The 27,462-nt window shown below is 47.9% G+C and overlaps 1 protein-coding gene across 1 annotated transcript; it reads left to right on the plus strand.

The window, feature by feature from the left end:
* Positions 1-4,395: 4,395 nt before the first annotated feature.
* Positions 4,396-27,462, plus strand: ANGPTL6 (angiopoietin like 6). Its single transcript, XM_060251916.1, has 5 exons — positions 4,396-4,968; positions 16,947-17,142; positions 25,120-25,310; positions 25,900-26,170; positions 27,257-27,462. The coding sequence occupies exons 1-5, from the start codon at positions 4,396-4,398 to the stop codon at positions 27,448-27,450; spliced, it is 1,425 nt and encodes a 474-aa protein (XP_060107899.1). The 3' UTR covers positions 27,451-27,462.

The raw sequence follows: 27,462 nt of genomic DNA on the forward strand, positions 1-27,462 counted from the left end.
CGGGATGCTATGCTGCAAATTTGGTGCCTCTACCTCAAAAAACAGGGCCCCCAGAGCCCCAGATAAACACAGATCAATTCTCCATTATATCCTATGGGAATCGGTCTCCATAGGGAATAATGGAGTGCTCAGCAGACATTTCCCTCCCCCCTCCGCTTTCTGATGTCCCTGAAGCGAGGGGTGGGACTCCAAACTGGTGGATCCCCTGCCCCCACCTGGGGATTGGCAATTTTAAGAACAACTAGCTTCGAGCAAAAGGCCTGTGTTTTTATGGGTGGAATTGCATCCCTCGTAGATGTGGAGTGGAGGGAAAGCCTCATCTGATTCTAGCCCCAGTGTCTGTGTTTCAGCCCATCCCGGCTGTGGAATTCTCGCTTCAGTAATGAGAACCACAAGGGAAGCAACTCAGAAATGGAGCGGATACGAGGGTTTCGGTGGCAAGGACTTTATGGCCTTTGTGGAGCCAAGTTGGCACCATTTTCCCAGGGCGTCCCAAGCCAGAAAAGCGAAGCTGGCATTGGGGAAGAGACCTTCAGGCTTGCAAACTGAGAGCAACTCTGGATCCATTTTCTGGCTTGCAACAAGGGGGTGAGAGAAGGGGGGCACCACTGACGAAAGATGGAAAGAAGGGACCGGGAAGCAATCTGGGTTTCTCCTTGTCCATCCGAACTGGAGCTTTGACTGAGATCCAAACACAACCTCCTTGCGCCATATTTTAATATGTATATTTTCTCTATTTCTGTTTGCTGTCTGGCTTGTCGGAGCAGAGAGAGACAGGCAGCAAGCTAGGGTGGCCAAGTCTAATTCAAGAAATATCTGGGACTTTGGGGGGTGGAGCCAGGAGACATTGGGGGTGGAGCCAGGAGCAAGGGTGTGACAAGCATCATTGAACTCCAAGTGAGTTCTGGCCATCACATGTAAAGGGACCACACTCCTTTTAAATGCTTTCCTTCCATAGGAAATCATGCAAGATAGTGGCACCTTCTTTGGGGGGCTCATAGAACTCGACTCCCTGGTCCAATCTTTTTGAAACTTGGGGGGGCGGGGTTGAGGAGAGGCACCAAGTGCTATGCTGAAAATTGGGTGCCTCCATCTCAAAAAACAGCCCTTCGTGAGCACCAGATATCTATGGATCAATTTTCCATTATCCCCTACGGGAATCGGTCTCCATAGGGAATAATGGAGTGCCCAGCAGGCATTTCCTACCCCCCTGCTTTATGATGACCCTGAAGCAGGGAGAGCCAGTTCGATATAGTGGTTAAATGTGCGGACTCTAATCTGGGAGAACCAGGTTTGATTCTCCACTCCTCCACTGGCAGCTGCTGGCATGGCCTTGGGTCAGCCATAGCTCTGGCCGAGGTTGTCCTTGAAAGGCCAGCTGCTGTGAGAGCCCTCTCCAGCCCCACCCACCTCACAGGGTGTCTGTTGTTGGGGAGGGAGATAAAGGAGATTGTGATCCGCTCTGAGACTCTTCGGAGTGGAGGGCGGGATATAAATCCAATAGCTTAATCTACCTCACAGGTGTCTGTTGTGGGGGAGGAAGGTAAAGGAGATTGTGAGCCGCTCTGAGACTCTTCGGAGTGAAGGGCAGGATATAAATCCAATATCTTCATCTACCTCACAGAGTGTCTGTTGTGGGGGAGGAAGGGAAAGGAGATTGTGATCCGCTCTGAGACTCTTCGGAGTGGAGGGCGGGATATAAATCCAATAGCTTCATCTACCTCACAGGGTGCCTATTGTGGGGGAGGAAGGGAAAAGAGATTGTGAGCCGCTCTGAGACTCTTCGGAGTGAAGGGCAGGATATAAATCCAATATCTTCATCTACCTCACGGGGTGCCTATTGTGGGGGAGGAAGGGAAAGGAGATTGTGAGCTGCTCTGAGACTCTTCAGAGTATAGGGCGGGATATAAATCCAATATCTTCATCTACCTCACAGGGTGTCTGTTGTGGGGGAGGAAGGGAAAAGGAGATTGTAGGCTGCTCTGAGCCTCTGTCCTTGAAAGGGCAGCTGCTGTGAAAGCCCTCTCCAGCCCCACCCACTTCACAGGGTGTCTGTTGTGGGGGAGGAAAGGAAAGGAGATTGTGAGCCGCTCTGAGCCTCTGTCCTTGAAAGGGCAGCTGCTGTGAGAGCCCTCTCTCCAGCCCCACCCACCTCACAGGGTGTCTGTTGTGGGGGAGGAAGGGAAAGGAGATTGTGAGCCGCTCTGAGACTCTTCGGAGTGGAGTGCGGGATATAAATCCAATATCTTCATCTACCTCACAGGGTGTCTGTTGTGGGGGAGGAAGGGAAAGGAGATTGTGAGCCGCTTTGAGACTATTCAGAGTGGAGGGCGGGATATAAATCCAATAACTTCTATCTTCTTCCTCAGGGGGAGGGCCTCTGGGGGATCCCTTGGCCCCAGCTGAGGATTGAACAACACAAATTGCTGGTGAAAAAGTCTTAAAGACCACTTAAATCCATTGCGAACCAAATTCTATTCTTTTCCTAGAACACATCAAAAGAGCATGTTATGCGTCTCATATATTACATACGTTATTCATAGATTCGTATGTTCTTATCCAAGCGGGCAGCCGTGCTGGTCTGGAGTAGTTGAACAAAGCAGGAGTCAAAGTGGCACCTTTAAGACTATCCAATTTTTTATTCGGAACGTCAGCTTTCGTGTGCTCTCTTAAGCATGCTTCCTCAGACGAGGGGGTCAGGTAGTGGCCTGAAATACAAGCAGTTGTTGATTAAGTATGGTTTACCATGTGATCTGTCTGCGTACTTAATCAACACACTGCTTGTCTTTCAGCCCACGATACCTGACCCCCTCGTCTGAGGAAGCGTGCTTAGAGAGCACACGAAAGCTGACGTTCCGAATAAAAATTGGTTGGTCTTCAAGGTGCAACTGGACTCCTACATTGTTCGTATCATTGCATTTAGAACATAAACCCTTCTCGCAGTTCTTAAAGTCACAGTCCCATGCACTCGCAATTAGGGTATCCTGCACTCATCACTCCACGATTTAAATATCCAGCACAAAACCCGGTTGCCAACTTTTCTTCCCTGATGGGTAATGGGGCAACCCTAGGACAAAAGAAAATCTTACTTTACACAGAGTGATTGAAATGTGGGATTCACTGCCAGAGGAAGCAGTGAAGGCCACAAGCACAGATGGCTCTAAAAAAGGCTTGGCAGTTTCATGGAAGAGAGAGCTATCAGTAGCTACTAGCCATGGTGACTAAAGGGAACCTCCACTATCAGAAGCAGTCAGCCATCCAAATCCTGGCGCCAGATGGCAACAACATCACAGGAAGTCCTCAACCTCTGTGCCCGGTTTGGGGCCCTCCAGAGGAACTGGTTGGCCCCTGTGTGAGACAGGAGGCTGGAATAGATGGACCCTCCCTGGACTAGGTGGACCCTCTGATCTAGCAGGGCTCTTCTGAGGTTCTTCTCAGGGGAAGGCCTCAGCCTCTCTGCCCTCTTGCTGGCCCTCCAGAGGAACTGGTTGGCCCCTGTGTGAGACAGGAGGCTGGACTAGATGGACCCTCACTGGTCTGATCCAAGAAGGCTCTTCTGATATTCTTATGAGGGCCTCAGCCTCTCTGCCCTGCTGTTGGGCTTCCAGAAGAACTGGTTGGCCACTGTAAGATACAGGATGCTGGACTAGGTGGACCCTCTCTGGTCTGATCCAAGAAAGCTCTTCTGATATTTTTATGAGGGCCTTAGCCTCCCTGCCCTGCTGTTGGGCTTCCAGAAGAACTGGTTGGCCACTGTACGATGCAGGATGCTGGACTAGGTGGACCCTCTCTGGTTTGATCCAAGGAGGCTCTTCTGATATTCTTATGAGGGCCTTAGCCTCCCTGCCCTGCTGTTGGGCTTCCAGAAGAACTGGTTGGCCACTCTAAGATACAGGATGCTGGGTTAGGTGGACCCTCTCTGGTCTGATCCAAGAAAGCTCTTCTGATATTCTTATGAGGGCCTTAGCCTCCCTGCCCTGCTGTTGGTCTTCAGAAGAACTGGTTGGCCACTGTACGATGCAGGATGCTGGACTAGGTGGACCTTCACTGGTCTGACCCATCAGGGCTCTTCTGATGTTCTTCTCAGGGGAAGGCCTTGCCTCTCTGCCCTGTTGTTGGCCCTCCAGAGAGGAACTAGTTGGCCACTGTGTGAGGCAGAATGCTGGACTAGATGGACCCTCACTGGTCTGATCCAGCAGGGCTTTTCTGATTGTTCTTCTCAGGGGAAGGGGCCATTCAGAGAAACTGGTTGGTCACTGAGACAGGAGGCTGGACTAGATGGACCCTCACTGGTCTGATCCAGCAGGGCTCTCCTCACATTCTGATATTAAGCTGTTGCTTCTCTCCTCCACAGTTCCACTGGGGAATCCATCTTGCTGTCCGCCCCACAACACCATGGTGTTTCAGACGTTGGCACTGCTGCTCCTTTTGCTTCTGCTGGCCAGACCCGTCCTGCCGGGGCCCGAACCTCTGACAGGCCCCCGGTGCACGTACACCTTCGTCTTGCCCCAGCAGAAGTTCACGGGGGCCGTGTGCTGGAGCAGCGTGCGCCCTCCCCCCGAGCCGCCGGGCCCCAACCGCAGCGAGGTGGAAGAGCTGCGTTACCAGCTCAGTCAGCAGCAGGCCCAGATGGACGAGCTGCGTCGCCTGGTGGAGGTGGACGGAGCAGTGGTGAGTGAGGTCAAGGCCCTGCGGAAGGAGAGCCGCAACGTCAACGCCCGCGTCACCCAGCTGTACACCCAGCTCCTCCATGAGATCCTCCAGCGGCGGGAGCGGCCGGTGCAGACCTCGCAGCTGGAAGGGCAGGTGGCCAACGCCTCCGCCGAGGCCTTGCGGGTGGCCGCCAACTACCGCCAGCTGGAGGGCAAATACCAGGCCCTGGCTGCCCTGGTGAACAATCAGAGCGCCCTCATCAGCCGCCTGGAGAGGGACTGCCAGCAAGGGAACGGGGGCAGGACGCGCCCACAGGTACCGTTGGAGGGGACCGGGAGGGATCAGACGTGGTCAGGAAGTCGTAGGGATGCCAGCCTCCAGGTGGGACCTGGGGATCCCCCAGAATTCCAGCTCCTCTCCAGACTGCAGAAATCAGTTCCTCTGGAGGAAAAGGCTGCTTTGGAAGGGGGACTCTGTGGCCTTGGACCGCACTGAGGGTCAGGGATGCCAGCCTCCAGGTGGGACCTGGGGATCCCCCAGAATTCCAGCTCATCTACAGACTGCAGAGATCAGTTCCCCTGGAGGAAAGGGCTGCTTTGGAGGGGGGACTCTGTGGCCTTGTGCCCCACTGAGGTTCAGGGATGCCAGCCTCCAGGTGGGACCTGGGGATCCCCTGGAATTCCAGCTCCTCTCCAGACTACAGAGATCAGTTCCCCTGGAGGAAAGGGCTGCTTTGGAGGGGGGACTCTGTGGCCTTTTGCCCCACTGAGGTTCAGGGATGCCAGCCTCCAGGGGGGACCTGGGGATCCCCTGGAATTCCAGCTCCTCTCCAGACTGCAGAGCTCAGTTCCCTTGGGAGGAAAGGGCTGCTTTGGAGGGGGGACCCTGTGGCCTTGTGCCCCACTGAGGTTTAGGGATGCCCGCCTCCAGGTGGGACCTGGGGATCCCCTGGAATTCCAGCTCCTCTCCAGACTGCAGAGATCAGTTCCCCTGGAGGAAAGGGCTGCTTTGGAGGGGGGACTCTGTGGCCTTGGACCGCACTGAGGTTCAGGGATGCCAGCCTCCAGGTGGGGCCTGGGGATCCCCTGGAATTCCAGCTCCTCTCCAGACTACAGAGATCAGTTCCCCTGGGGGAAAGGGCTGCTTTGGAGGGGGGACTCTGTGGCCTTGGACCCCACTGAGGTTCAGGGATGCCAGCCTCCAGGTGGGACCTGGGGATCCCCTGGAATTCCACTTCATCTCCAGAACTACAGAGATCAGTTTAAGAGGGTTGGGTTGGTCCCCAGTTGGGTAAGGACAAAAAGCCCGAGGCTCCCTGTATAATCGGCGTATTATTTCAAAAATATTTTTATTCCATCAATAAATAATATGGGAAACGTTTAATAACATGGGAAACATGTTTCATCGTATATGTAACCTGTTGCCTATATTATACACAGAATTAAAGCATACTTACATTTTGTGTATAATGTGGGAAACATGTTTCCATCTTCATACTATGCAAAAGCACAGATGTGTAATTGACAACATTGTCCGGAAAACTGAATGAATGTTTTAACTTTAAGCGATGTATACTCCAGGGGTTATAATCTCTAATAATTAATATTGTGGCTTATAATTTATGATAGGAAAGCAAACTTTTGCTGGGATAAAGCATTTTGAGCAAAACAGGAAGTTAAACTCCTGCCGTAAGTAGGCATGTGGGAACCCCAGCTCTCTCCCTTGGCTTCAAGGGTGTGGAAATCTGAATGGCCTTCCTTCTCCTGCAACGACAACAGGGGAGAATGTAGCAGGAACTCCTTTGCATATTGGGCCACACCTCCCAGATATAGCCAATCCTCCTTGAGCTTACAGTGGGCCCTGTACAATTCAAGAAATATCTGGGGACTTTGGGATTGGAGCCAGGAGACTTTGGGGGTGGAGCCAGGAGCAAGGGTGTGACAAGCATCATTGAACTCCAAGGGAGTTCTGGCCATCACATTTAAAGGAACCGCACACCTTTTAAATGCCTTCCTCCACTTGGAAATAATGAAGGATAGGGGCACCTTCTTTTGGGGCTCATAGAATTGGGCCTCCTGGTCCAATATTTTTTGAAACTTGGGGTGTATTTTGGGGAGAGGCACTAGATGCTAGATGCCTCTACCTCAAAAAATGCCCCCCCCCAGAGCCCCAGATACCCGTGGATCAATTCTCCATTATTTCCTATGGGAATAAGTCTCCATAGGGAATAATGAAGTGCTGAGCAGACATTTCCCTCTCGCCCCCTGCTTTCTGATGACCCTGAAGCGAGGGGGGAGGGCCTCCAAACTGGGGGATCCCCTGCCCCCACCTGGGGATTGGCAACCCTAACACACACTTACTTGCTCTGAAATGAAAACAAAACAAACGGAGGGACCCTGCTTTGAAGAAGGATGCTGCTGACCCTTCCCAGTGAAGTACTTCCTGCTTCCTGCTCTTATTTAAAGGCACACACAAACATTTTAAAATGGAACTTATTTGCAGGTTTCTAAAGCTGCCGGAGATCTACAGGTAGGTGGTGGCTATGGGGGGGGGGGCTTCTCCCCGCCGGCCAGCTCGCTGGGGGCGGGGGGAAGCCTGTAAAACTAGGGGATCCCCCACTCAGACCTGGGATTGGGAAGCCTAGCCCGCTCTGTGGCACTGCTATGCAGCGCCTTGCTCCATCGCACTCCCCTCAGGTGCCACGAGGCAGCAGTGGCACCCCCTTCCCTTCACTCCCCCCACCCGCACGTTCACAGCGTGCCATGCCTGGGCCCTGCGGGCCCGACACGGTGTGCAACTTATCTTTAGAAGGTAGGGTTGCCAAGTCCAATTCAAGAAATATCTGGGGACTTTGGGGGTGGAGTCAGGAGACACACTGGGGGTGGAGCCATAAGCAAAGTTGTGACAAGCACAATTGAACTCCAAAGGAAGTTCTGGCCATCACATTTAAGGGGACCATATACATTTTTAATACCTTCTCTGCATTAGAAATAATGAAGGATGGGGAGGGGGCGTCGCTTGAACATTGGTGGATGCATTTTAAGCAAGCTCTGATCTCTCTCCCTCCATACCTCTAATAAAGACACTATTTATAGCTTCATTCGTTCCAAAAAATGAGGAAAAGTGAATGGAAGAATCCCAGATCAGCCAAGAAGACAGCTAAAATGGTAGAAAGCCTTTCCCCCCCTACTTCTAACAGAAAATCCTCAAGCGATAGCGGCTCTCCACAGAGGGACAAAATGGCGCCCGTTACTAACTCTCCCCGTTCTGATTACAATGTGGTGAATGACGAGGCCCTATCACAAAAAAAGACTCATCTGTTTTTAAAGATGAGCTCTGCATGTTTTTTTACAAACTCGATAACCAACTTACTGCAACCAGTAAATATTAAACTTGACTCCCTTGCAACAGACCTGAAAGAAACCTCTAATGTGGCTGAAAATGCCACTGAGATGTTATATGCTGCACAAGATGAAATCAAGGCCCTTCAAAGCTTTGAAACCAAGGCAACGGAGAGAATTATGCCGTTAGAAAATCGCTGGCACGAGCGAAATCTGAAAGTAAGGGGGATAGAGGAGGGCATGGAAGATAATAGATCAATAACAAAAATTATGATTGAATGGCTTGAGAAGACTGTGAAATTTGAGGGTATTTCTCTAAATACCATTAATAAAGCATACAGAATAGGGTCAAAAGCTCTCATTGGAAAAAAACAGACCCAGGAGATATCCTCGTACAATTTAACTCCACTGAGCTTAGAGACGCGGTTCTGCAAGAGGCGCGAAAAAATGATTTCAAGTTTAAAGGGAAGAAGGTGCTTGTCCTCACAGATCTATCGCCAGAGACTCTAAAAAAGCGTCGATTACTGAAAGTTGTTTCTTCCAAATTCTTTGGGAAGAGAATTAGATTTTGCTGGAGTCCGGTGTCAGATATTCTGGTCTTCAAAAATGGTGCGCTTTTTCAAGCCTCGGACGGAATCTCAGGAAAAGCTCTACTGGCAGCTCTCAACGTTTCTATTACACAGGAAGAAGAAGAAATGCTGCTAGCCACTACTCAAACGGAAAATTAGTCCAGTTAACTGCTTCTTTGCTTTTGTGCTATACGATGGTTTAAAGGCTGATGCATATGACTTATTAAACTGCTTTTGTTTCGTTCCAGAGGTGTACTTCTAACAAAACTGCAGGATGGAAAGGACAGTCTTTTTGTCTGTTGATGAGAATTCCACAAGATATTAATTGAACTCTTATTTAAAAAGAGCCCAATAAATATAAACATTACACCTATGCTTTAAGTTAACATGTTGTCTCTCTCTCGGCTTGGCTTCGCGAACGAAGATTTAAGAAGGGTGCAATAGTCCACGTTTGCTGCAGGCTCGCTGGTGGCTGACAAGACCAATGTGGGACAGGCAGATCCGGCCACAGCGGCTGCAGGAAAAGTCTGATTTAGGGTTGGTCTGTAAGCAGTGCAATTCTTCCTCAATCTCCTTTTGTCCTCAAGACCAGCTATGCGTGTGTTCTCAAAGGAAGAGACAGCCTGGTGGATGGTGTGCCTCCATGCTTTGCGATCTGAGGCTAGGTCAGACCACTGGTGATGGTTGATGTGACAGGTGCTAAGGGATTTCTTCAAGGAGTCCTTGTACCTCTTCTTTGGTGCCCCTCTATTTCGATGGCCGGTGGAGAGTTCGCCATACAGGGCACTCATACTGAACCGGTGGTCAGAGTATTTTCAGGTTCTCTTCAGTGCCAACCGCGTAGTTCAAGATTCAGCAATCCACCTCACCCCACTTCAACCGGTGAAAACAGAGTTGGATGAGATCCCACCCTAGAAGAGACTGTTAAAGCCATCAAGCAACTGAAAAGTGGCAAGGCAGCAGGAGTTGATGGAATTCCACCAGAGATCTGGAAGCATGGGGGCACAGTACTAACATGTTGTAAATAGTTATGAAATAGTTCTTTAAGTTTATAAGCTGTATTTCATACTCATCATAATGAATGAATTGTTATAAATTATTGCTTAATATGAATTATAATGATAGATAAGAAATTTTAAGTATTATTCAATGATTTACTACAGTTTTAACTTTTTATAGGAATTTAGATTTGCTTAATAATTTTGTTCTGCTATAGTATAGGAATTCTAATGGGTGATTTGAGAACATTAAGAGGAAGATTAAATAACATCTAATTAATTAATTAGTATAATTTAGTGATTGGAATGTATCCAATAAAGGTTTTAATGATTAATAAATGCTATTTTTCATAGGCTAAAAGGTTGTCAATAATTCCTATTTTAAAAAAAGGTACTTAATTTTAAATTTTATAGAGTCAAATAGAAAGTATAATATAGATGGTTAGTCAAGTAGTTTATATAGGTTGGGGGTAGATAAGGGTGGGGGGATAGAGTGAATAGGAGGGGGGTAGGGAAAGGGAGAAAGAATATGTATATATATAAATTAAAAAGTACCATTATTATTATAAACTAATAATTTTTGATGTAAAACTATTGTATTTTAGGTAGTGTTCATGGATGGCATTAAGAGCCTGATTTTAGTTCTTGTAAGGGAGATAGTGTTGATTTTTTTTTTATATTTATCATTGTGATGTTGATTAATTATAGCTTAGGTTTAAGATAATCATATAATAACTGAAAAGTATAACATGATATATTCTAGTTTTTTTTCTTTTTTCTCTATACAAAATTTTTACTACATATAGCTATGCATAGTAATTGTATATAAGACTTTAGAGGGTTTATCAATTATGAGGGATCAATAAGCATATTATTCTCAAAGTTTTTGTGTGTTTTTTAGAATTGTATGAGAAGTGTAGATATGGTAGATACTCATAAAGTATACTAATGCTAATTTTGGTATATATTTTCTTAAGGGCTTATTATTTGAAAGTTACATCTATTGTAAGTATAACATATTCACAAAACCAAGGCTTGTTTGAATAAAATCAGTTAGAGTTTATAGAAAATGTTCTTATAAAACTAAGTGAATTTAAACAAGGTGAAATTGTGCTTGGGGGAGATCTCAACTTGATAGCAGATCCCAAAATCTCCCCCAAGCACTATTTCACCTTGTTTAAATTCACTTAGTTTTATAAGAACATTTTCTATAAACTCTGATTATTGTTTGGGGCATATAATGTCGCTATTGTTATTGAATTACCTTCAAGTTTGCCAAAATCAACTTCTTTATTTAAAGCAGAGATATGTAACTAAAACTCCCAAATATTTGAAATTGTTAAAACATAGGGTTATTAAAAAAAATCTTCATCATTAATACATGCCGTTAGATCTCCACAGGGTTCTCTTCATTTAAAAACCAAAGAAATCATTTTGCAATTTTTAGAGCATTTTAAAAATTTATATACGTCAAACAAGCCCCAACAATCAAACATTGAGGATTTTCTTAAGAAAATTGATTTTAAAAACAAAATTACAGAAGAACATCTAAAGCTATTAGAAAAACCAGTTAGTAGTACAGAATTGCAGAAAAATCATTAAAAACATGAAAAACAACAAAGCGCCAGGAAGCGATGGTTTAGTAACAGAATTCTATAAAATTTTTTTACCAAATATATTAACTCCTCTGTTAGATACTTGCAATTCAGTCCTACTGAGTGGCTCAATCCCAGAATCATGGAAAGAAGCTAGAGTAATTATTCTTCCTAAACCTGACAAAGATAAATTACATTTAGGTTCCTATAGACCAATTTCTATTTTAAACCATGATTTTAAAATCTTTTCTTCAATTTTAGCGGCAAGATTAAACGAGATTATATCATATACACAAATATCAAGCTGGATTTATTCCAGAAAGATCAATTACAGACAACATAAGAAAATCCCTTAACATCATTAATTACTGCAAAAATAACAATGTTGAGGCAATCATACTCTCATTAGACACTGCAAAAGCCTTTGACAAGGTAGAAATTCCCTTACTCAAGGCAGTTCTTAAGCACATGGGATTTGGCCCAAATTTTATAATAATAATAATAATAATAATAATAATAATAATAATAATAATAATAATAATAATAATAAATTTATTTTTGTATCCCGCCCTCCCCCGCCAAAGGCAGGCTCAGGGCGGCTCACAGACATGGAACAACCATGATTTCAATAAAATACAATAGATGCAATTTACAAAGAACCTAAAGCTCATCTTTCAATAAACAACTGTAATTCGCAAACTTGGACTTTGACAAGAGGGACTAGGCAAGGGTGTCCGTTGTCACCTGTTTTGTTTGCTTTATCGTTAGAACCATTAGCACAAGCTATACATTCTGATTCTCAAATTACTGGAGTAGCAATTGGTTCACCAAAAGTTTCTTATAAATTGAGTTTATTTGCTGATGATGCTATTTTTTACTGTACTGATCCAATGGCATCCCTATATAAATTGATGGATTTAATTGAAGAATTTGGGAAGGTAGCAGGATTTACAATAAATTTTAATAAATCTGAAATATATCCTATTTGGTTGTCAGAAAACACGGAACTTGAGATAAAGGGGAACTTTCCTTTTAAATGGGTATCAACAGCCTTCAGACATCTAGGTATTATGATCCCTCTAAATTTACAGAATTTATTCAAGGCAAATTTTGAACCTTTGATAAATTCATTGTTAATTTCAAAGATTGGGGGAAGCTATCACTGAATTTATTAGAAAAAATTGAACAAATCAAAGTTTTTATTTTACCGAAATTTATATTTTTATTTCAAAACCTCCCTGTGCTAATTAGGTCTGAGATTTTTTAAAAATGGAAATCTATGATTTTAAACTATATTTTGGCAGGGAAGAAACATAAAGTTGCTTACTCAGTGCTAACTAAACCTTTAGCTCACGGAGGCCTTGCTCTGCCTGATCTGGAAAAATATTACTTGGCTGCACAATTAAAATATATTATATTATACTCTACACCTAACACAGAAAAAGACTGGATCCAAATAGAGCAAACATATATAGAACCAGACCTACTTCATGAAACAATTTGGAACCTTTCTAAATCTTGTAATCCCAATATTTACCATAATACCTTCTTAACACTTACCTTGAATGTGTGGGACAAATACAAATCTAAGCTAGTTCCTCTCCTTCTCCTGCCACAGTCTTTTTAGGTCAGGATTGGTTTCCTGCTGCTAAAGATAAGGCTAATTTTCAAAACTGGAGGCAAAAAGGAGTTTATAGATTTAAACATTTGAATATAAACAATGTAATGAGAACAAATAAAAATCTAGAAAGCAAATATCACCTTGTTGCTAATTGGTTGCAATATAGACAGGTACATCACCTATTGCATACCCCAAATATTTTATCACAAATCAATAGACCATTAAATAGACCCCAGAGAGTACTGAGATCGGGAACTCAAAATCTCCTTGTTGTCCCCGGGGCCAAAGGAAGCCCATTTGAAAACTACAAGGGACAGGGCCTTCTCCGTAATGGCCCCTTCCTGGTGGAACCAGCTGCCGGAAGATGTAAGGGCCCTGCGGGACCTTGCTCAATTCCGCAGGGCCTGTAAGACAGTCCTCTTCTGGCTGGCCCACAACTAACCGGCACTGAACTTGAACTGAGTGTAGCTGTAAGATAGCTGTATGGTTTTAATGTTTACGTATATAACTGTGACAAATGTCTAGATTTGAACTATGTAAAATTATGAAATGTTAACCTTTTATGCTTAATTTTATATTCTATGTTAGTTTTTATATGTTGTAAGCCGCCCTGAGCCACCTGGTGGGAAGGGCGGGATATAAATTACAAATAAAATAAATAAATAAATAAATAAATAAATAAATAAATAAATAAATAAATAAATGCCTTTGAAGAGGCACTGACAGACTCAGAACCTAAAATTAAGGGGGAAACAGCAATTATCTACAAAGCACTCAATCAGCATTCATTAAACATAGAAACCTCCCAACAAACAGCCTGGAATGAAGATTGTGGCCAACAAAACAACAGAAAATTGGTCCAATATACGGTCGTCAAAACTATATCATACTCCTTTATTGAACCTAAGGCTACAAAACTTTAAAATATTTTCTAGATGGTATTTGACACCTGTACAAGTATTTCATGCAAAGAGATCGAACGACGCAAATTGTTGGAGAGGGTGTAATGTCATGGCCTCTTTCATCCATTGCTGATGGAATTGTCCTTTAATTTTAAATTTTTGGTTTTTAAAAATTTGGGATATTATGACCATGGACAAAATTGCAAGCAATCTGCAACAATCAGAAGACAAAGATATGGGAAACAAAAATAATTTTATTGAAAAATGGTTCCCTTTTTCGAATTTATTTAAACTCACCAAAGTGCTTTATGTAAGTTACCAGAGAAATATGTAAATTTTGTATATTATTAAGATTCTTATTAATATGATGTAAACATGGCTGAATAGCAAAAGTTGTAATTATTGTTATGGTTTGATGTTTAGGTTGTTTGTTTGTATTGTATTATATCTATTTAATAATAAAATTGGTTTAAATTAAAAAAAAGAAATAATGAAGGATAGGGGCACCTTCCTTTGGGGCTTATAAAATTGGACCCCCTGGTCCAATCATTTTGAAACTTGGAGAATATTTTGAGGAGACTCAATAGACGCTATGCTGAAAATTTGTTACCTCTAACTCAAAAAACCACCCCTCCAGAGCCCCAGATACCCCAGGATTAATTCTCCATTACACCCTATGGTCCAGCAGACATTTCCCTCCCTCCCGCCCCCCTATTTCTGATGACCCTGAAGCTCCGGGGGGCCTCCAAACCGGGGATCCCCTGCCCCCACCTGGGGATTGGCGCCTCTACTCACGAGTTGCTGAACTTCCAAGTTTTTCACAGGGCAACCAAAGGTTCAAGTTGACCTTCGCACTATGCAAAGGACCTCTGCAAGGATTGTGCAACAAACGGAGGGTCGGGGCTCCTTTCACAGCCATGTTGTTCTGCCTCCTCCCCCCGACCCCTGCTCCCTTCAGCCTTAAAGACGCAGACACCCCATCCAGAGGAAGGCTTTCCAAGAGAGACTGAAGCCTCCAAAGGGGGAAAGGCACAGCATGGTTGTGGGGGCGGGGCTTCCCCCTGCCAGTCAGCTGATTGGGTTCAGGAAAGAACCTGGAAAGCAGGAGAACCCCTGCTGGGACCTGGGGATTGGCAAGCCTATTAGAAGGACATGCTAAAGTGAAGGCTTCTCCCCCCACATTTCCAGAAGTGGAAGGGAGGGGGAGCCAAACCTTCTCCAGCCTTGTCCTTCTAAAGAGGAGGAGGAGGAGGAGGAGGAGGAGGAGGAGGAGGAGGAGGAGGAGGAGAGGAGGAGAAGAAGAAGAAGAAGAAGAAGAAGAAGAAGAAGAAGAAGAAGAAGAAGAAGAAGAAGAAGAAGAAGAAGAAGAAGAAGAAGAAGAAGACGACGATGACATTGGATTTATATCCGCCCTCCACTCCGAATCTCAGAGCGGCTCAGAATCTCCTTTACCTTCTTCCCTCAACAACAGACACCCTGTGAGGTGGGTGGGGCTGAGAGGGCTCTCCCAGCAGCTGCCCTTTCAAGGATAGAGGCTCAGAGCAGCCTACAATCTCCTTTATCTTCCTCTCCCACAACAGGCACTCTGTGAGGTGGGTGGGCTGAGAGAGCTCTCCCAGAAGCTGCCCTTTCAAGGACAGAGTCTCAGAGCAGCCTACGATTTCCTTTATCTTCCTCTCCCACAACAGACACCCTGTGAGGTGGGTGGGGCTGAGAGAGCTCTCCGAGAAGCTGCCCTTTCAAGGACAGAGGCTCAGAGCGGCCTACAATCTCCTTTACCTTCCTCCCCACAACAGACACCCTGTGCGGTGGGTGGGGCTGAGAGAGCTCTCCCAGAAGCTGCCCTTTCAATGACAGAGGCTCAGAGCGGCCTAAAATCTCATTTCCCTTCCACCCCCATGACAGACGCCCTGTGAGGTGGGTGGGGCTAAGAGAGCTCTGACAGAAGTTGCCCTTTCAAGGACAACTCCTACGAGAGCTATGGCTGACCCAAGTTCATTCCAGTGGGTGCAAGTGGAGGAGTGGGGAATCAAACCCGGCTCTCCCAGATAAGAGTCCACACACTTAACCACTACACCACACTGGTGTAAGATGCATGCTGCGTTGGGACTGGCAGGGCCCTGGTGTGGAGTGCTGTGATTGTGGTGGTGGCGAAGGGAAGGGAAAGGAGGGGTGACGGGGGCAGCGAAGGGAAAGGGCGGGCAGTGGAGATGGTGGCGGCTGGTGAGCGGGCAGAGGAGGCAGGCAAACTAGGCGCTTGCCTGGGGCACCAGGAGAGGGGGGAGCCTAGGGTTGCCAAGTCCAATTCAAGAAATATCTGGGGACTTTGGGGGTGGAGCCAGGAGACATTGGGGCGGAGCCAGGAACAAGAGTGTGACAAGCATAATTGAACTCCAAGAGAGTTCTGGCCATCACATTGAAAGGGACAGCACACCTTTTTAAATGTCTTCCTTCCATAGGAAATAATGAAGGATAAGGGCACCTTCTTTTGGGGCTCATAGAATTGGACCCCCTGGGGGATACTTTGGGGAGAGGCACGAGATACTATATTGAAAATTTGGTGCCTCTACCTCAAAAAACAGCTCCCCCAGAGCCCCCGAAACCTCCAGATCAATTCCCCATTATACCCTATGAGAAGACGCTTCCCTCTCCACCCCCCTCCCCGTTCCTGGCAAATCTGATGCAGGGGACTGGCCTCTGTACTCACGAGTTGCTGCCAGCTTCTCACAGCAACACAGGCACACCAGCTGGGCACTTTATGGCATGGAATAGGAAGCCGGCAGAACTCACTCACCTCCGGAGGCGCAAAGGCACATGGTCCTTTGGGGGCGGGGCTGGGCTCCCCTCCCTTCACCGGCCAGCTGACTGCGGGTGGGAAGCAGCCTGAGAAAACAGAAGAGCTCTGGCTGCTGCGATCGGGGCTGGGTGGGAAGGGCTGCCGTTCTCCCCCTCCCCTCCCCCCGCTTTCCCTTTTATGGCCAGCGGGGGGGAGGAGGCTCCAAACCGGGGGTCTCCAGGCCTAGCGGGGGATTTGGGAACCCTAGGGGAGCCCAATTTTGGCACACTCACCTTCCTGGCGCCCTAGGCAACCACCTAGTTTGCCTAGTGGGCAAGCTGGCCCTGCCTCCAAGAGCTTACAGGGCTCTGAGCACAGGGTGTTCTGTAAGCTGCAGGAGGATTGGCTGTATCAGGGAGGGGTGTGGCCTGATAGGCAAAGGAGTTCCTGCTACAAGAAAGGCCGTGATGATGCCTCTTCTCTCTCCACAGCCCCCTCTAGTCCCTGTGGTGCCCTACCAGCCTTCCAGCGTTGCCAACGAAAGCAGGATTCAATTCGATGCGCTCAATGACATCCAGCGAGATCAGAGTCTTCAGATGGCTCCTGTCCGGCCCCAGCCACACGAGGCATCCGGCCCACCTGCTTCGACTGTCCCACCCCCTGCTGTTGTGCCCACCAGAAGCACGGGTGAGAGAGGGCGTGGCCGCCAATAAGATTTGGGGGGGTGGAGCCCGGGGAGAGCAGAGTCTGATCCACCAGGGCTCTTGTGATGTTCTTAGGAAGGCCTCGGCCTCGATGCCCTGTTGGCCCTCCAGAGGAACTGGGTGGCCACTGTGTGAGACAGGAGGCTGGACCAGATGGACCCTCACTGGTCTGACCCAGCAGGGCTCTTCTTATGCTCTTCTCAGGGGAAGGCTTCAGCCTCTCTGCCCTGTTGTTGGCCCTCCAGAGGAACTGGGTGGCCACTGTGTGAGACAGGAGGCTGGACTAGATGGACCCTCTCTGGTCTGATCCAAGAAGGCTCTTCTGATATTCTTATGAGGGCCTCAGCCTCTGCCCTGCTGTTGGTCTTCCAGAAGAACTGGTTGGCCACTCTAAAATACAGGATGCTGGACTAGGTGGACCTTCACTGGTCTGATCCATCAGGGCTCTTCTGATGTTCTTATGAGGAAAAGGCCTCAGCCTCTCTGCCCTGTTGTTGGCCCTCCAGAGGAACTGGGTGGCCACTGTGTGAGACAGGAGGCTGGACTAGATGGACCCTCTCTGGTCTGATCCAAGAAGGCTCTTCTGATATTCTTATGAGGGCCTCAGCCTCTGCCCTGCTGTTGGTCTTCCAGAAGAACTGGTTGGCCACTCTAAAATACAGGATGCTGGACTAGGTGGACCTTCACTGGTCTGATCCATCAGGGCTCTTCTGATGTTCTTATGAGGAAAAGGCCTCAGCCTCTCTGCCCTGTTGTTGGCCCTCCAGAGGAACTGGGTGGCCACTGTGTGAGACAGGAGGCTGGACTAGATGGACCCTCTCTGGTCTGATCCAAGAAGGCTCTTCTGATATTCTTATGAGGGCCTCAGCCTCTCTGCCCTGCTGTTGGTCTTCCAGAAGAACTGGTTGGCCACTCTAAGATATAGGATGCTGGACTAGGTGGACCCTCGCTGGTCTGTTCCAAAGAGGCTCTTCTGATATTCTTATGAGGGCCTCAGCCTCTCTGCCCTGCTGTTGGTCTTCCAAAAGATCTGGTTGGCCACTGTAAGATACAGGATGCTGGACTAGGTGGACCCTCTCTGGTCTGATCCAAGGAGGCTCTTCTGATATTCTTATGAGGGCCTCAGCCTCTCTGCCCTGCTGTTGGTCTTCCAGAAGAACTGGTTGGCCACTGTAAGATACAGGATGCTGGACTAGGTGGACCTTCACTGGTCTGATCCATCAGGGCTCTTCTGATGTTCATATGAGGAAAAGGCCTTTGCCTCTCTGCCCTGTTGTTGGCCCTCCAGAGGAACTGGATGGCTAATGTGTGAGATGGGATGCTGGACTAGGTGGACCCTCTCTGGTCTGATCCAAGGAGGCTCTTTTGATATTCTTATGAGGGCCTCAGCCTCTCTGCCCTGCTGTTGGTCTGATCCAGCAGGGCTCTTCTGATGTTCTTATGAGGAAAAGGCCTTGGCCTCTCTGCCCTGTTGTTGGCCCTCCAGAGGAACTGGTTGGCCACTGTGTGAGACAAGAGGCTGGACTAGATGGACCTTCCCTGGTCTGACCCAGCAGGGCTCTTCTGATGTTCTTCTCAGGGGAAGGCCTCGGCCTCTCTGCCCTGTTGTTGGCCCTCCAGAGGTACTGGCTGGCCACTGTGTGAGACAGGAGGCTGGACTAGATGGACCTTCCCTGGTCTGACCCAGCAGGGCTCTTCTGATGTTCTTCTCAGGGGAAGGCCTCGGCCTCTCTGCCCTGTTGTTGGCCCTCCAGAGGAACTGGTTGGCCACTGTGTGAGACAGGAGGCTGGACTAGATGGACCTTCCCTGGTCTGACCCAGCAGGGCTCTTCTGATGTTCTTCTCAGGGGAAGGCCTCAGCCTCTTTGCCCTGTTGTTGGCCCTGCAGAGGAACTGGCTGGCCACTGTGTGAGGCAGGAGGCTGGACTAGATGGACCCTCAGTGGTCTGATCCAGCAGGGCTCTTCTGACATTCTTATGCTTTTCGAAGCAGAACAAAAATCCTCGGTGGTTCTTTTCTGAGTTGGACATCTAGCTCTGGCTTTCTGGTGAACTTGGAGTCATATAAACAAAGCCAAAGCCAAAGTAAGTTCAACCAGCTCCGTTATCTCATCGTATAAATAAGATTTACGAGCTGCATCTGCCTTCCCCCTTTTAAACACATTTGGCATGCTGCACATTTTGAAAACGGTTCTCGTTTGGGAGAAGGGTGTGTGAGACATCTGAATGATAATAGCGCAACATTACGACATTGGTGTCAGCATGCTTTCTGAGCTGTACAGAAATGCATGTTTTGAAGTGGATTTAGAATGTCTTTGGCCAGGCGATAAGATTACGAGAGAACAACACACCCAACTGTCTTTTTAAATGGCCCACGAGGTATTGGGTTAAATGTTCAGTTCAGTTCATTGCCTTTCTTGGCATACAGAAATGTACAAAAAAAATTAATTGCCTTGGGAGCACAGAAGTATCCTTGATCCTCTGCATTTCCCAGTTATGAGGAAAATGCTGTTCAAACCAGTTGCTAAGACGATCTGATGAATTTGAGCAGACTTCGGAGGATGGCGGAAGACAGGAGGGCCTGGCGTGACTCGGTCCGTGGGGTCGCAAGGAGTCGGACTCGATGGTGAGACTGAACCACAAAGATGACCTGACTCCAATGGTAACAGGAGAAAGAAGTTCTACTTACAAAATGGAAACACGTTAGGCTTGACCTGGATAGCTCAGGCAAACCCGATCTCATCAGTTCTTGGAAGCTAAACACAGTCAGCCCTCACAAGGATTGGTGTTGTTAGCCCCCTGAGCCTGCCCGGTGGGGAGGACGGGATATAAATAAAATGTTGATTGATTGATTGAAGGACTTGGACTGGAGACCTCCGTAGAACACCAGGCAGCTTCATGTGTGAAAGGCTATTCGAGAAGGAAGGAAGGAAGGAAGGAAGGAAGGAAGGAAGGAAGGAAGGAAGGAAGGAAGGAAGGAAGGAAGGAAGGAAGGAAGGAAGGAAGGAAGGAAGGAAGGAAGGAAGGAAGGAAGGAAGGAAGGAGAAGACTGCAGATTTATACCCCACCCCTCTCTCTGAATCAGAGATCTCAGAGCGGCTCACAATCTCCTTTACCTTCTCCCCCCACAACAGACACCCTGTGAGGTGGGTGGGGTTGAGAGGGCTCTGACAGAAACTGCCTCTGCGAGAGCTACAGCTGACCCAAGGCCATTCCAGCAGCTGCAAGTGGAGAAGTGGGGAATCAAACCTGGTTCTCCCAGATAAGAGTCCGCACACTTAACCACTACACCAAACCGCCTCACTACGCCACAGGGCTTTTTTTGTAGCAGGAACTCCTTTGCATATCAGGCCACGCCCCCCAGGTCCCAGGTTCAATCCCCACTGTCTCCGATCGAAAGGATCAGGTAATAGTGAAAGACCTCAGCTTGAGACCCTGGAGAGCGGCTGCCAGTCTGAGTAGATAATACTTGACGGGCCAAGGATGGATCAGACATTAATCCTTCACCGTTACAAGGATGGTTCAACATCCCAGAAAAAACCAACCCACCTGTTTTATTGTTTACAAATGTGCAGGTGTATAAAAGGTAACGGTAGTCCCCTGGGCAAGCACCAAGTCGTTACCAACCCATGGGATGACGTCACATCACGATGTTTTCTTGACAAACTTTTTATGGGGTGCTTTGCCATTGGCGGCCCCGTGGCACAGAGTGGTAAAGCAGCAGTACTTCAGTACTGTGAGCTGAACTCTCTGCTCACGGCCTGAATTGTATCCCAGCGAAAGGTGGTTCAGGTAGCCGGCCTGAGGTTGACTCAGCCTTCCAAGGTCAATAAAATGAGTCCCCAGCTTGCTGGGGGGAAAGCATAGATGACTGGGGAAGGCAATGGCAAACCACCCCGTAAAAAGTCTGCCGTGAAAACGTTGTGAAAGCAACGTCACCACAAAGTCGGAAACGACTGGTGCTCGCACAGGGGACCTTTCCTTTTCCTTTGCCATTGGTAAAGCAGAAGTACTGCAGTACTGTGATCTGAACTCTCTGCTCACAGCCTGAGTTCTATCCCAGCGAAAGCTGGTTCAGGTAGCCGGCCCAAGGTTGACTCAGCCTTCCAACAACATCACCCCAGTGTTGAAAACGACCGGTGCTTTCCTTTCCTTTCCTTGCCATTATCTACACTTAGCCCCCAGCAAGCTGGGTCCTCATTTGACCGACCTCGGAAGGATGGATGGCTGAGTTAACCTTGAGCCGGCTACCCGAACCCAGCTTCCGCCGGGATCGAACTCAAGTCGTGAGCAGAGCTTGGACTGCAGCACTGCAGCTTTACCACTTTGTGCCACGGGGCTCTATGTAGACATATACCCTCTTACAATACAGGTGATGGTATCTCCTTCCCCCATGTCTGGCAACATGTGTTTTCTTTTCCCCCATGTACTCTGTGCAGGGGAACGTGCGCCTTCCCCAAGACATCTGTAGTCCAGAGCCAAATAAAAAATGCTTTTGCCTATACAAATACCACCTCCTCCCCGCCTCCCTGCACTCCCTTCATCTTGAAGCACAAAATCCTCCCACCTGGTGCAGAAATTTGGCAGGACAACAAGCAGCCGTTGCCGGGGAGAAAACGCTTTTGATTTATTGGTAAGCTTTTGAGGCTGACATGTACCATAAAACAAGAACGCAGTGCCTCTCAGATGTAGCGTGGAGGAGACAGGCCGGTTCCCTTCTTAAAAATGGATGAATTAAAATAATTCTATCCTGCCTTTGGTCCCTTCTGCAAAGAGAACTCAGCCTGGCTCACAGCAAAACAAGTTTGGCCATTGTGCGAGAAACCATAATGTAGAAACCAAAGATGCTCAACGGCGCATCAGGAGAGCTGGATTCGAAAGTCCGGAAGCTTCTGAGAAAGCAACAAGATTTTCAGGGTAGGAGCTTTTGAGAATCAAAGGATATTTCATCAGGTAACCCAATCGGCTTATGGTGCGGCCTCATTTGGAGTACTGTGTACAATTCTGGTCACCGCACCTCAGAAAAGACATTATAGCATTGGAAAAAGTGCAGAAAAGATCTTTAAAAAGGGCATTAGATTGATTAATGAAGAATAAGTCTATCAAAGTTTCCTTATCACTACCCTTCCAGGAAGCCCCACCAAACAATGGGCACATCCACAAACCAATTGCCCTTTCATCACACCCCCTCCAGCCTACAAATAGCAGCTCTCCAGCAGCCCTGGCCCCACTCAATGCACAGCAGCCAAGAAGGTCTGAGCGCCTGCTCCAGCTGCAACGCCACTGAGGATGTTCTCCACAGCTGAGAACAAAACGTCTGGAAGGATAACTTTCTCCAGTAGAACATGGCACTTGAGCCCGAAAGATTCTACAAACCCTAATGTGAGGAAAAAGCCCCCTACTTTTCATACATATGGACATCGTGATCACCAGTATGGTTGCCAGGGTGCCTGGAGTTTTGACTCTCACACATCTGCTCTAAGAAGTGGACTTTGCTTACAGTTTCTAAGGCTTATGTGGATACTATCAGCCTCAGCTTTGCAGCAGCATTCTACAAATGAGCTGCCAGCTACTCCTTGTGTGCCCAGTCTTGGCCACTGCAGTGGCAGAAGCCACACCACCATGAACTGTACAGGCAAGCAGTTTCTAGCCTGTTTTCCATGAACCAGGGACTAAAAGGGACTCATGTGTGCAAACAGCCTAAGTGTGCAGGCATTCTAAACCGGTATAGAGTGCTTGCCAATGTGCACGGACGTTTCCCTGGCACTGCTTGGGCCCGCCATGGTAGGGAAGAAGCTGCGCCGCCACGGAGCTATCCAGGCGACCGTTGTTGAGGCGTTGAGCATGGAATCCACTGTGTCTCGCTAACACCACTTGTAGCCATCTTCCTGCCAGGCTGGACTTCATTCCTTCATAGCGGAAGGCTCACGTACACACCCTGTGTCACCCTTGGCTCGCAAGCAACCCATCTGCCCCATGAATGGATTAACAGCTCAACTAATGTTCCTGATTGCCGGGCAATACCCTAAACAATAACTCCTGCCCAGAAGATGATGAGAAAAGAGGAAGAACTTCTCCTGTCACAATCAAGTCCTTTTGTCCACACTGGGGATACCTAGGTCAATATTTGATTCCCTATTGTCACCTTCCCAGATAAGCCCACTTAATCCCAAGTACCTAGCCATTTCCATACTGGAGCCGCCTTAGGCCGTATTGCAACTTGGAAATTTCCAGGTTCACAGGACTAAGGTGAAGTTCATTGGTCAAAGCAAACACCCAATTGGATGTCACCAAAGGACTCACCATTGGCTCTGCTAATGTCCAGCCTTCATGGTCATCACAGAGCCTCCCATCTCTCCTCCCCGTCACCTCCCATCCCCTAAGGGGTCTAAGGGAGTCTATTTAACCTCTGACCCAACTCCACTCATGTGTGCATCTAACAGTATCCCAGGTCCGCTGTCTAGATCCATCCCCAATTCTGGCCACAGTTTTGGGTCCATTTCCCCTGTCCTCTTATGTCGCCATTGGAACCTTCCTTGAAGACTACGATGGTAAATATTACCCTGTCTGTTTACCCTTATATGTTCCCCTATCAATCTATCTGTGTTTCTTAGGCCTGTGTGAATGTGTGATTGTTTTGTATTTTTATCCTGTGTGTAAGAACTATTATTCTAAATAAATTACAATTGGTTTTTATTAAATTAGAGTCCTTTTTATTGAGCATTTACCCTCTGGATGGTTGAGCCTGGTATAAATTGATAAAAAGATTCCTAATGAGCCAGGTGCCCACCTAACTAATTCCCCAACCTCGTTTTGAGGGCATTTGGCCTAACATTAATAAGCCTATCAATGGCTCATTGCCAAGGTGACTGAGGTAAACCTCCACATCCAGAGGCACTAAATCTGAATCCCAATTCCAGGAGGCAACATCAGGGAGAGGTCTCTATCACTGGCTCTCCAGAAGAACGGGTTGACCATTGTATAAGACAGAATGCTGAACTAGATAGACCAGGGGTGTCGAACTCATTTGTTATGAGGGCCGGATCTGACATAAATGAGACCTTATCGTGCCGGGCCATGTGTGTACCTATCTAAGATTAGGTAGCTGAAATATAAACTTTATAAAGGATACAAACACAATTAAAGATTTTAAAAAAACAACAACCTTAAAGCATACTTAAAACATTAGCACTTGTTGGTCTTAAAGGTGCTTTCTTTGTATCTCTCCCATGGGATTCAGGGAACTGGGCAAAAGAAGCTCTGGCTCTTTCCTTCCTTCCCCAGGGGACCAGGAGGGGGAGGAGCCTCAGCCAATAGAAGGAAGAGAGACTTGGCTCAGTAGCTCTGCTGTGCGATTGAGAGAGCCTGGCAAAGCAAGCTCCGCCTCCCCCACTTCCTCCCCAAGGGAGGAGCCTCAACCAATGGAGAAAATAGAGGTTTTGCTCTGTAGCTCCTATGCAGTTGAGCAAGCCTTGCAAAGCAAACTGTGATGCAGAAGGAAGCAAGTGAGAGCCCTGTAAGCTCTTGGAGGATTGGCTGCATCAAGGGGGTGTGGCCTAATATGCAAAAGAGTTCTTGCTACAAAAAAATCCCTGCCTTCAGGCACAAAAGGGTTTTGGACCTCTGCGCTAAGGTAGCTGGCTTACAATTTCCTTTATCTCCCTCCCCCACAACAGACACCCTGTGAGGTGGGTGGGGCTGAGAGAGCTCTGACAGAAGCTGCCCTTTCAAGGACAACCTCTGCCAGAGCTATGGCTGACCCAGAAGCTGCAAGTGGGGAATCAAAGCTGGTTCTCCCAGATAAGACTCTGCGCACTTAACCACTACACCAAACTGGCTCTTTGAAGCGTGCTTTTAGCACATGAAAGCTTACGTTCTGAATAAAACTTGGTTGGTCTTAAAGGTGCCACTTGACTCCTGCTTTGTTCAACTAATGAGTCATCTTTCTCTTCACGGCACAGGGCCTTGGCGGGACTGTCAAGCGGCTCAGCAAGATGGGCAGGCCACCGGCGTCACCATGCTAGAGCCAGCTGGCTCCCATGGGATCTTCCAGGCCTGGTGTGACCAGGATTATGATGGGGGCGGATGGACCGTCATCCAGCGGCGGCAGGACGGGTCGGTCAACTTCTTCACCACCTGGCAGCACTATAAGGTGTGAGACTGTTGCATGCCGGGAGTTGAAAGGTACCCAAACTTTGGGTAGGAAAACTAAGGATCACTAGGGGTGCCAACAGTGCCTCAACAAACGCCAAGCGGTTTTTAAGGAGATGCCTGAGGGTGAAGTTTGGAAAGAAGGTGATGTCACTTGTGGGCGACACTCTAGGAATTTCTGGCCTGATGCACAGATTCTCATATGTCTGGGGCATTGATGCTCTGTCTTCTTGGAGCTTGGGAAGCAAAAGTGGGAGGGCTTCTGGAGTTCTGACCCTGCTGGTGGACCTCCTGATGGGCCCGGGTTTCGGCCACTGTGTGACACAGTGTTGGACTGGATGGGCCATTGGCCTGATACAGCATTCTTATGTCTGGGGCAGTGATGCTCTGTATTCTTGGTGCTTGGGGAGGGGGGTCACCAGTAGGAGGGCTTCTGGAGTTCTGGCCCTGCTGGTGGACCTCATGACAGCCTCTGGGTTTGGGCCCCTGTGTGACACAGAGTGTTGGACTGGATGGGCCATTGGCTTCTCTCATGTTCTTTCTAGAGCAAATGCTGTCCAATTAATGTCTTGCTTGTTATGACCCTCTAGCATGGCTTTGGGAATCTGGACGGAGAGCATTGGCTGGGCCTGGATCACATCCACTGGCTGACTCGCCAGGGCTCGTACATGCTGCGGGTGCTTCTGGAAGACTGGAACGGGCGACAGGCACAAGCTAGTTATGATGTTTTTGCCCTGGCGCCTGAAAGTGATTCCTACCGGCTGCGTCTGGGGCGCTACCAGGGCAGTGCTGGCGACTCCTTCTCCTGGCACAACGGGCGACAGTTCAGCACGCTCGACCGTGACCATGACGCTTACTCCGGTAAGGAGCCAGAAGGGAGAGACAGGCAGGAAGGAACTCCAAGAGATAGATAGTTGGCATTTTTGATGCCATTTTTCCCCTCAGCTGCGGGCATTTTTGGATGACATTTTTTCCCCTCCGCTGCAGGCATTTTGATGCCATTTTTCCCCTCAGCTGCAGGCATTTTTGGATGACATTTTTTCCCTCAGCTGCAGGCATTTTGATGCAATTTTCCCCCTCAGCTGCAGGCATTTTGATGCCATTTTTCCCCTCAGCTGCAGGCATTTTTGGATGACATTTTTTTCCCTCAGCAGCAGGCATTTTGATGCAATTTTCCCCCTCAGCTGCAGGCATTTTGATGCCATTTTTCCCCTCAGCTGCAGGCATTTTGATGCAATTTTCCCCCTCAGCTGCAGGCATTTTGATGCCATTTTCCCCCTCAGCTGCAGGCATTTTTGGATGACATTTTATCCCTCAGTTGCAGGCATTTTTGGATGACATTTTTTCCCCTCAGCTGCAGGCATTTTGATGCCATTTTCCCCCTCAGCTGCAGGCATTTTTGGATGACATTTTTTCCCCTCAGCAGCAGGCATTTTGATGCAATTTCCCCCCTCAGCTGCAGGCATTTTGATGCCATTTTTCCCCTCAGCTGCAGGCATTTTGATGCCATTTTTCCCCTCAGCTGCAGGCATTTTTGGATGACATTTTTTTCCCTCAGCTGCAGGCATTTTGATGCCATTTTCCCCCTCAGCTGCAGGCATTTTTGGATGACATTTTTTCCCTCAGCTACAGACATTTTTGATGACATTTTTTCCCCTCAGCTGCAGGCATTTTGATGCCATTTTCCCCCTCAGCTGCAGGCATTTTTGATGCCATTTTTCCCCTCAGCTGCAGGCATTTTTGGATGACATTTTTCCCCCTCAGCTGCAGGCATTTTGATGCCATTTTTTCCCTCAGCTGCAGGCATTTTGGATGACTTTTTTTCTCTCAGCTGCAGGCATTTTTGGATGACATTTCCCCCTTCGGCTACAGGTATTCTTGGTACTAGTTTTTTTCCTCAGCTGCAAACATTTATGATGCCATTTTCCCCCTTTTCTCTTTCCACAGGGAACTGCGCCCACTACCAGAAAGGGGGATGGTGGTACAATATGTGTGCCCACTCCAACCTGAACGGCATCTGGTACAAGGGGGGCCATTACCGGAGCCGCTACCAGGACGGTGTCTACTGGGCAGAGTTTCGTGGTGGTGCCTACTCACTCCGCAAGGTGGCCATGATGATCCAACGCACACCAAGCACCTAGTTTTCCCTCGGG

The sequence above is a fragment of the Heteronotia binoei genome, chromosome 13, assembly GCF_032191835.1.
Source record: "Heteronotia binoei isolate CCM8104 ecotype False Entrance Well chromosome 13, APGP_CSIRO_Hbin_v1, whole genome shotgun sequence".
NCBI lineage: Eukaryota > Metazoa > Chordata > Lepidosauria > Squamata > Gekkonidae > Heteronotia > Heteronotia binoei.

What these genes read in the sequence shown, in the direction of transcription:
- ANGPTL6 (XM_060251916.1), top strand. Translation starts at nt 4,396, where the DNA reads ATGGTGTTTCAGACGTTGGCACTGCTGCTCCTTTTGCTTCTGCTGGCC. An exon ending in GGGGCAGGACGCGCCCACAG is followed by an intron (nt 4,969 to 16,946) that starts GTACCGTTGGAG and finishes CTCTCTCCACAG; the next exon opens with CCCCCTCTAGTCCCTGTGGT. An exon ending in CCACCTGGCAGCACTATAAG is followed by an intron (nt 25,311 to 25,899) that starts GTGTGAGACTGT and finishes ATGACCCTCTAG; the next exon opens with CATGGCTTTGGGAATCTGGA.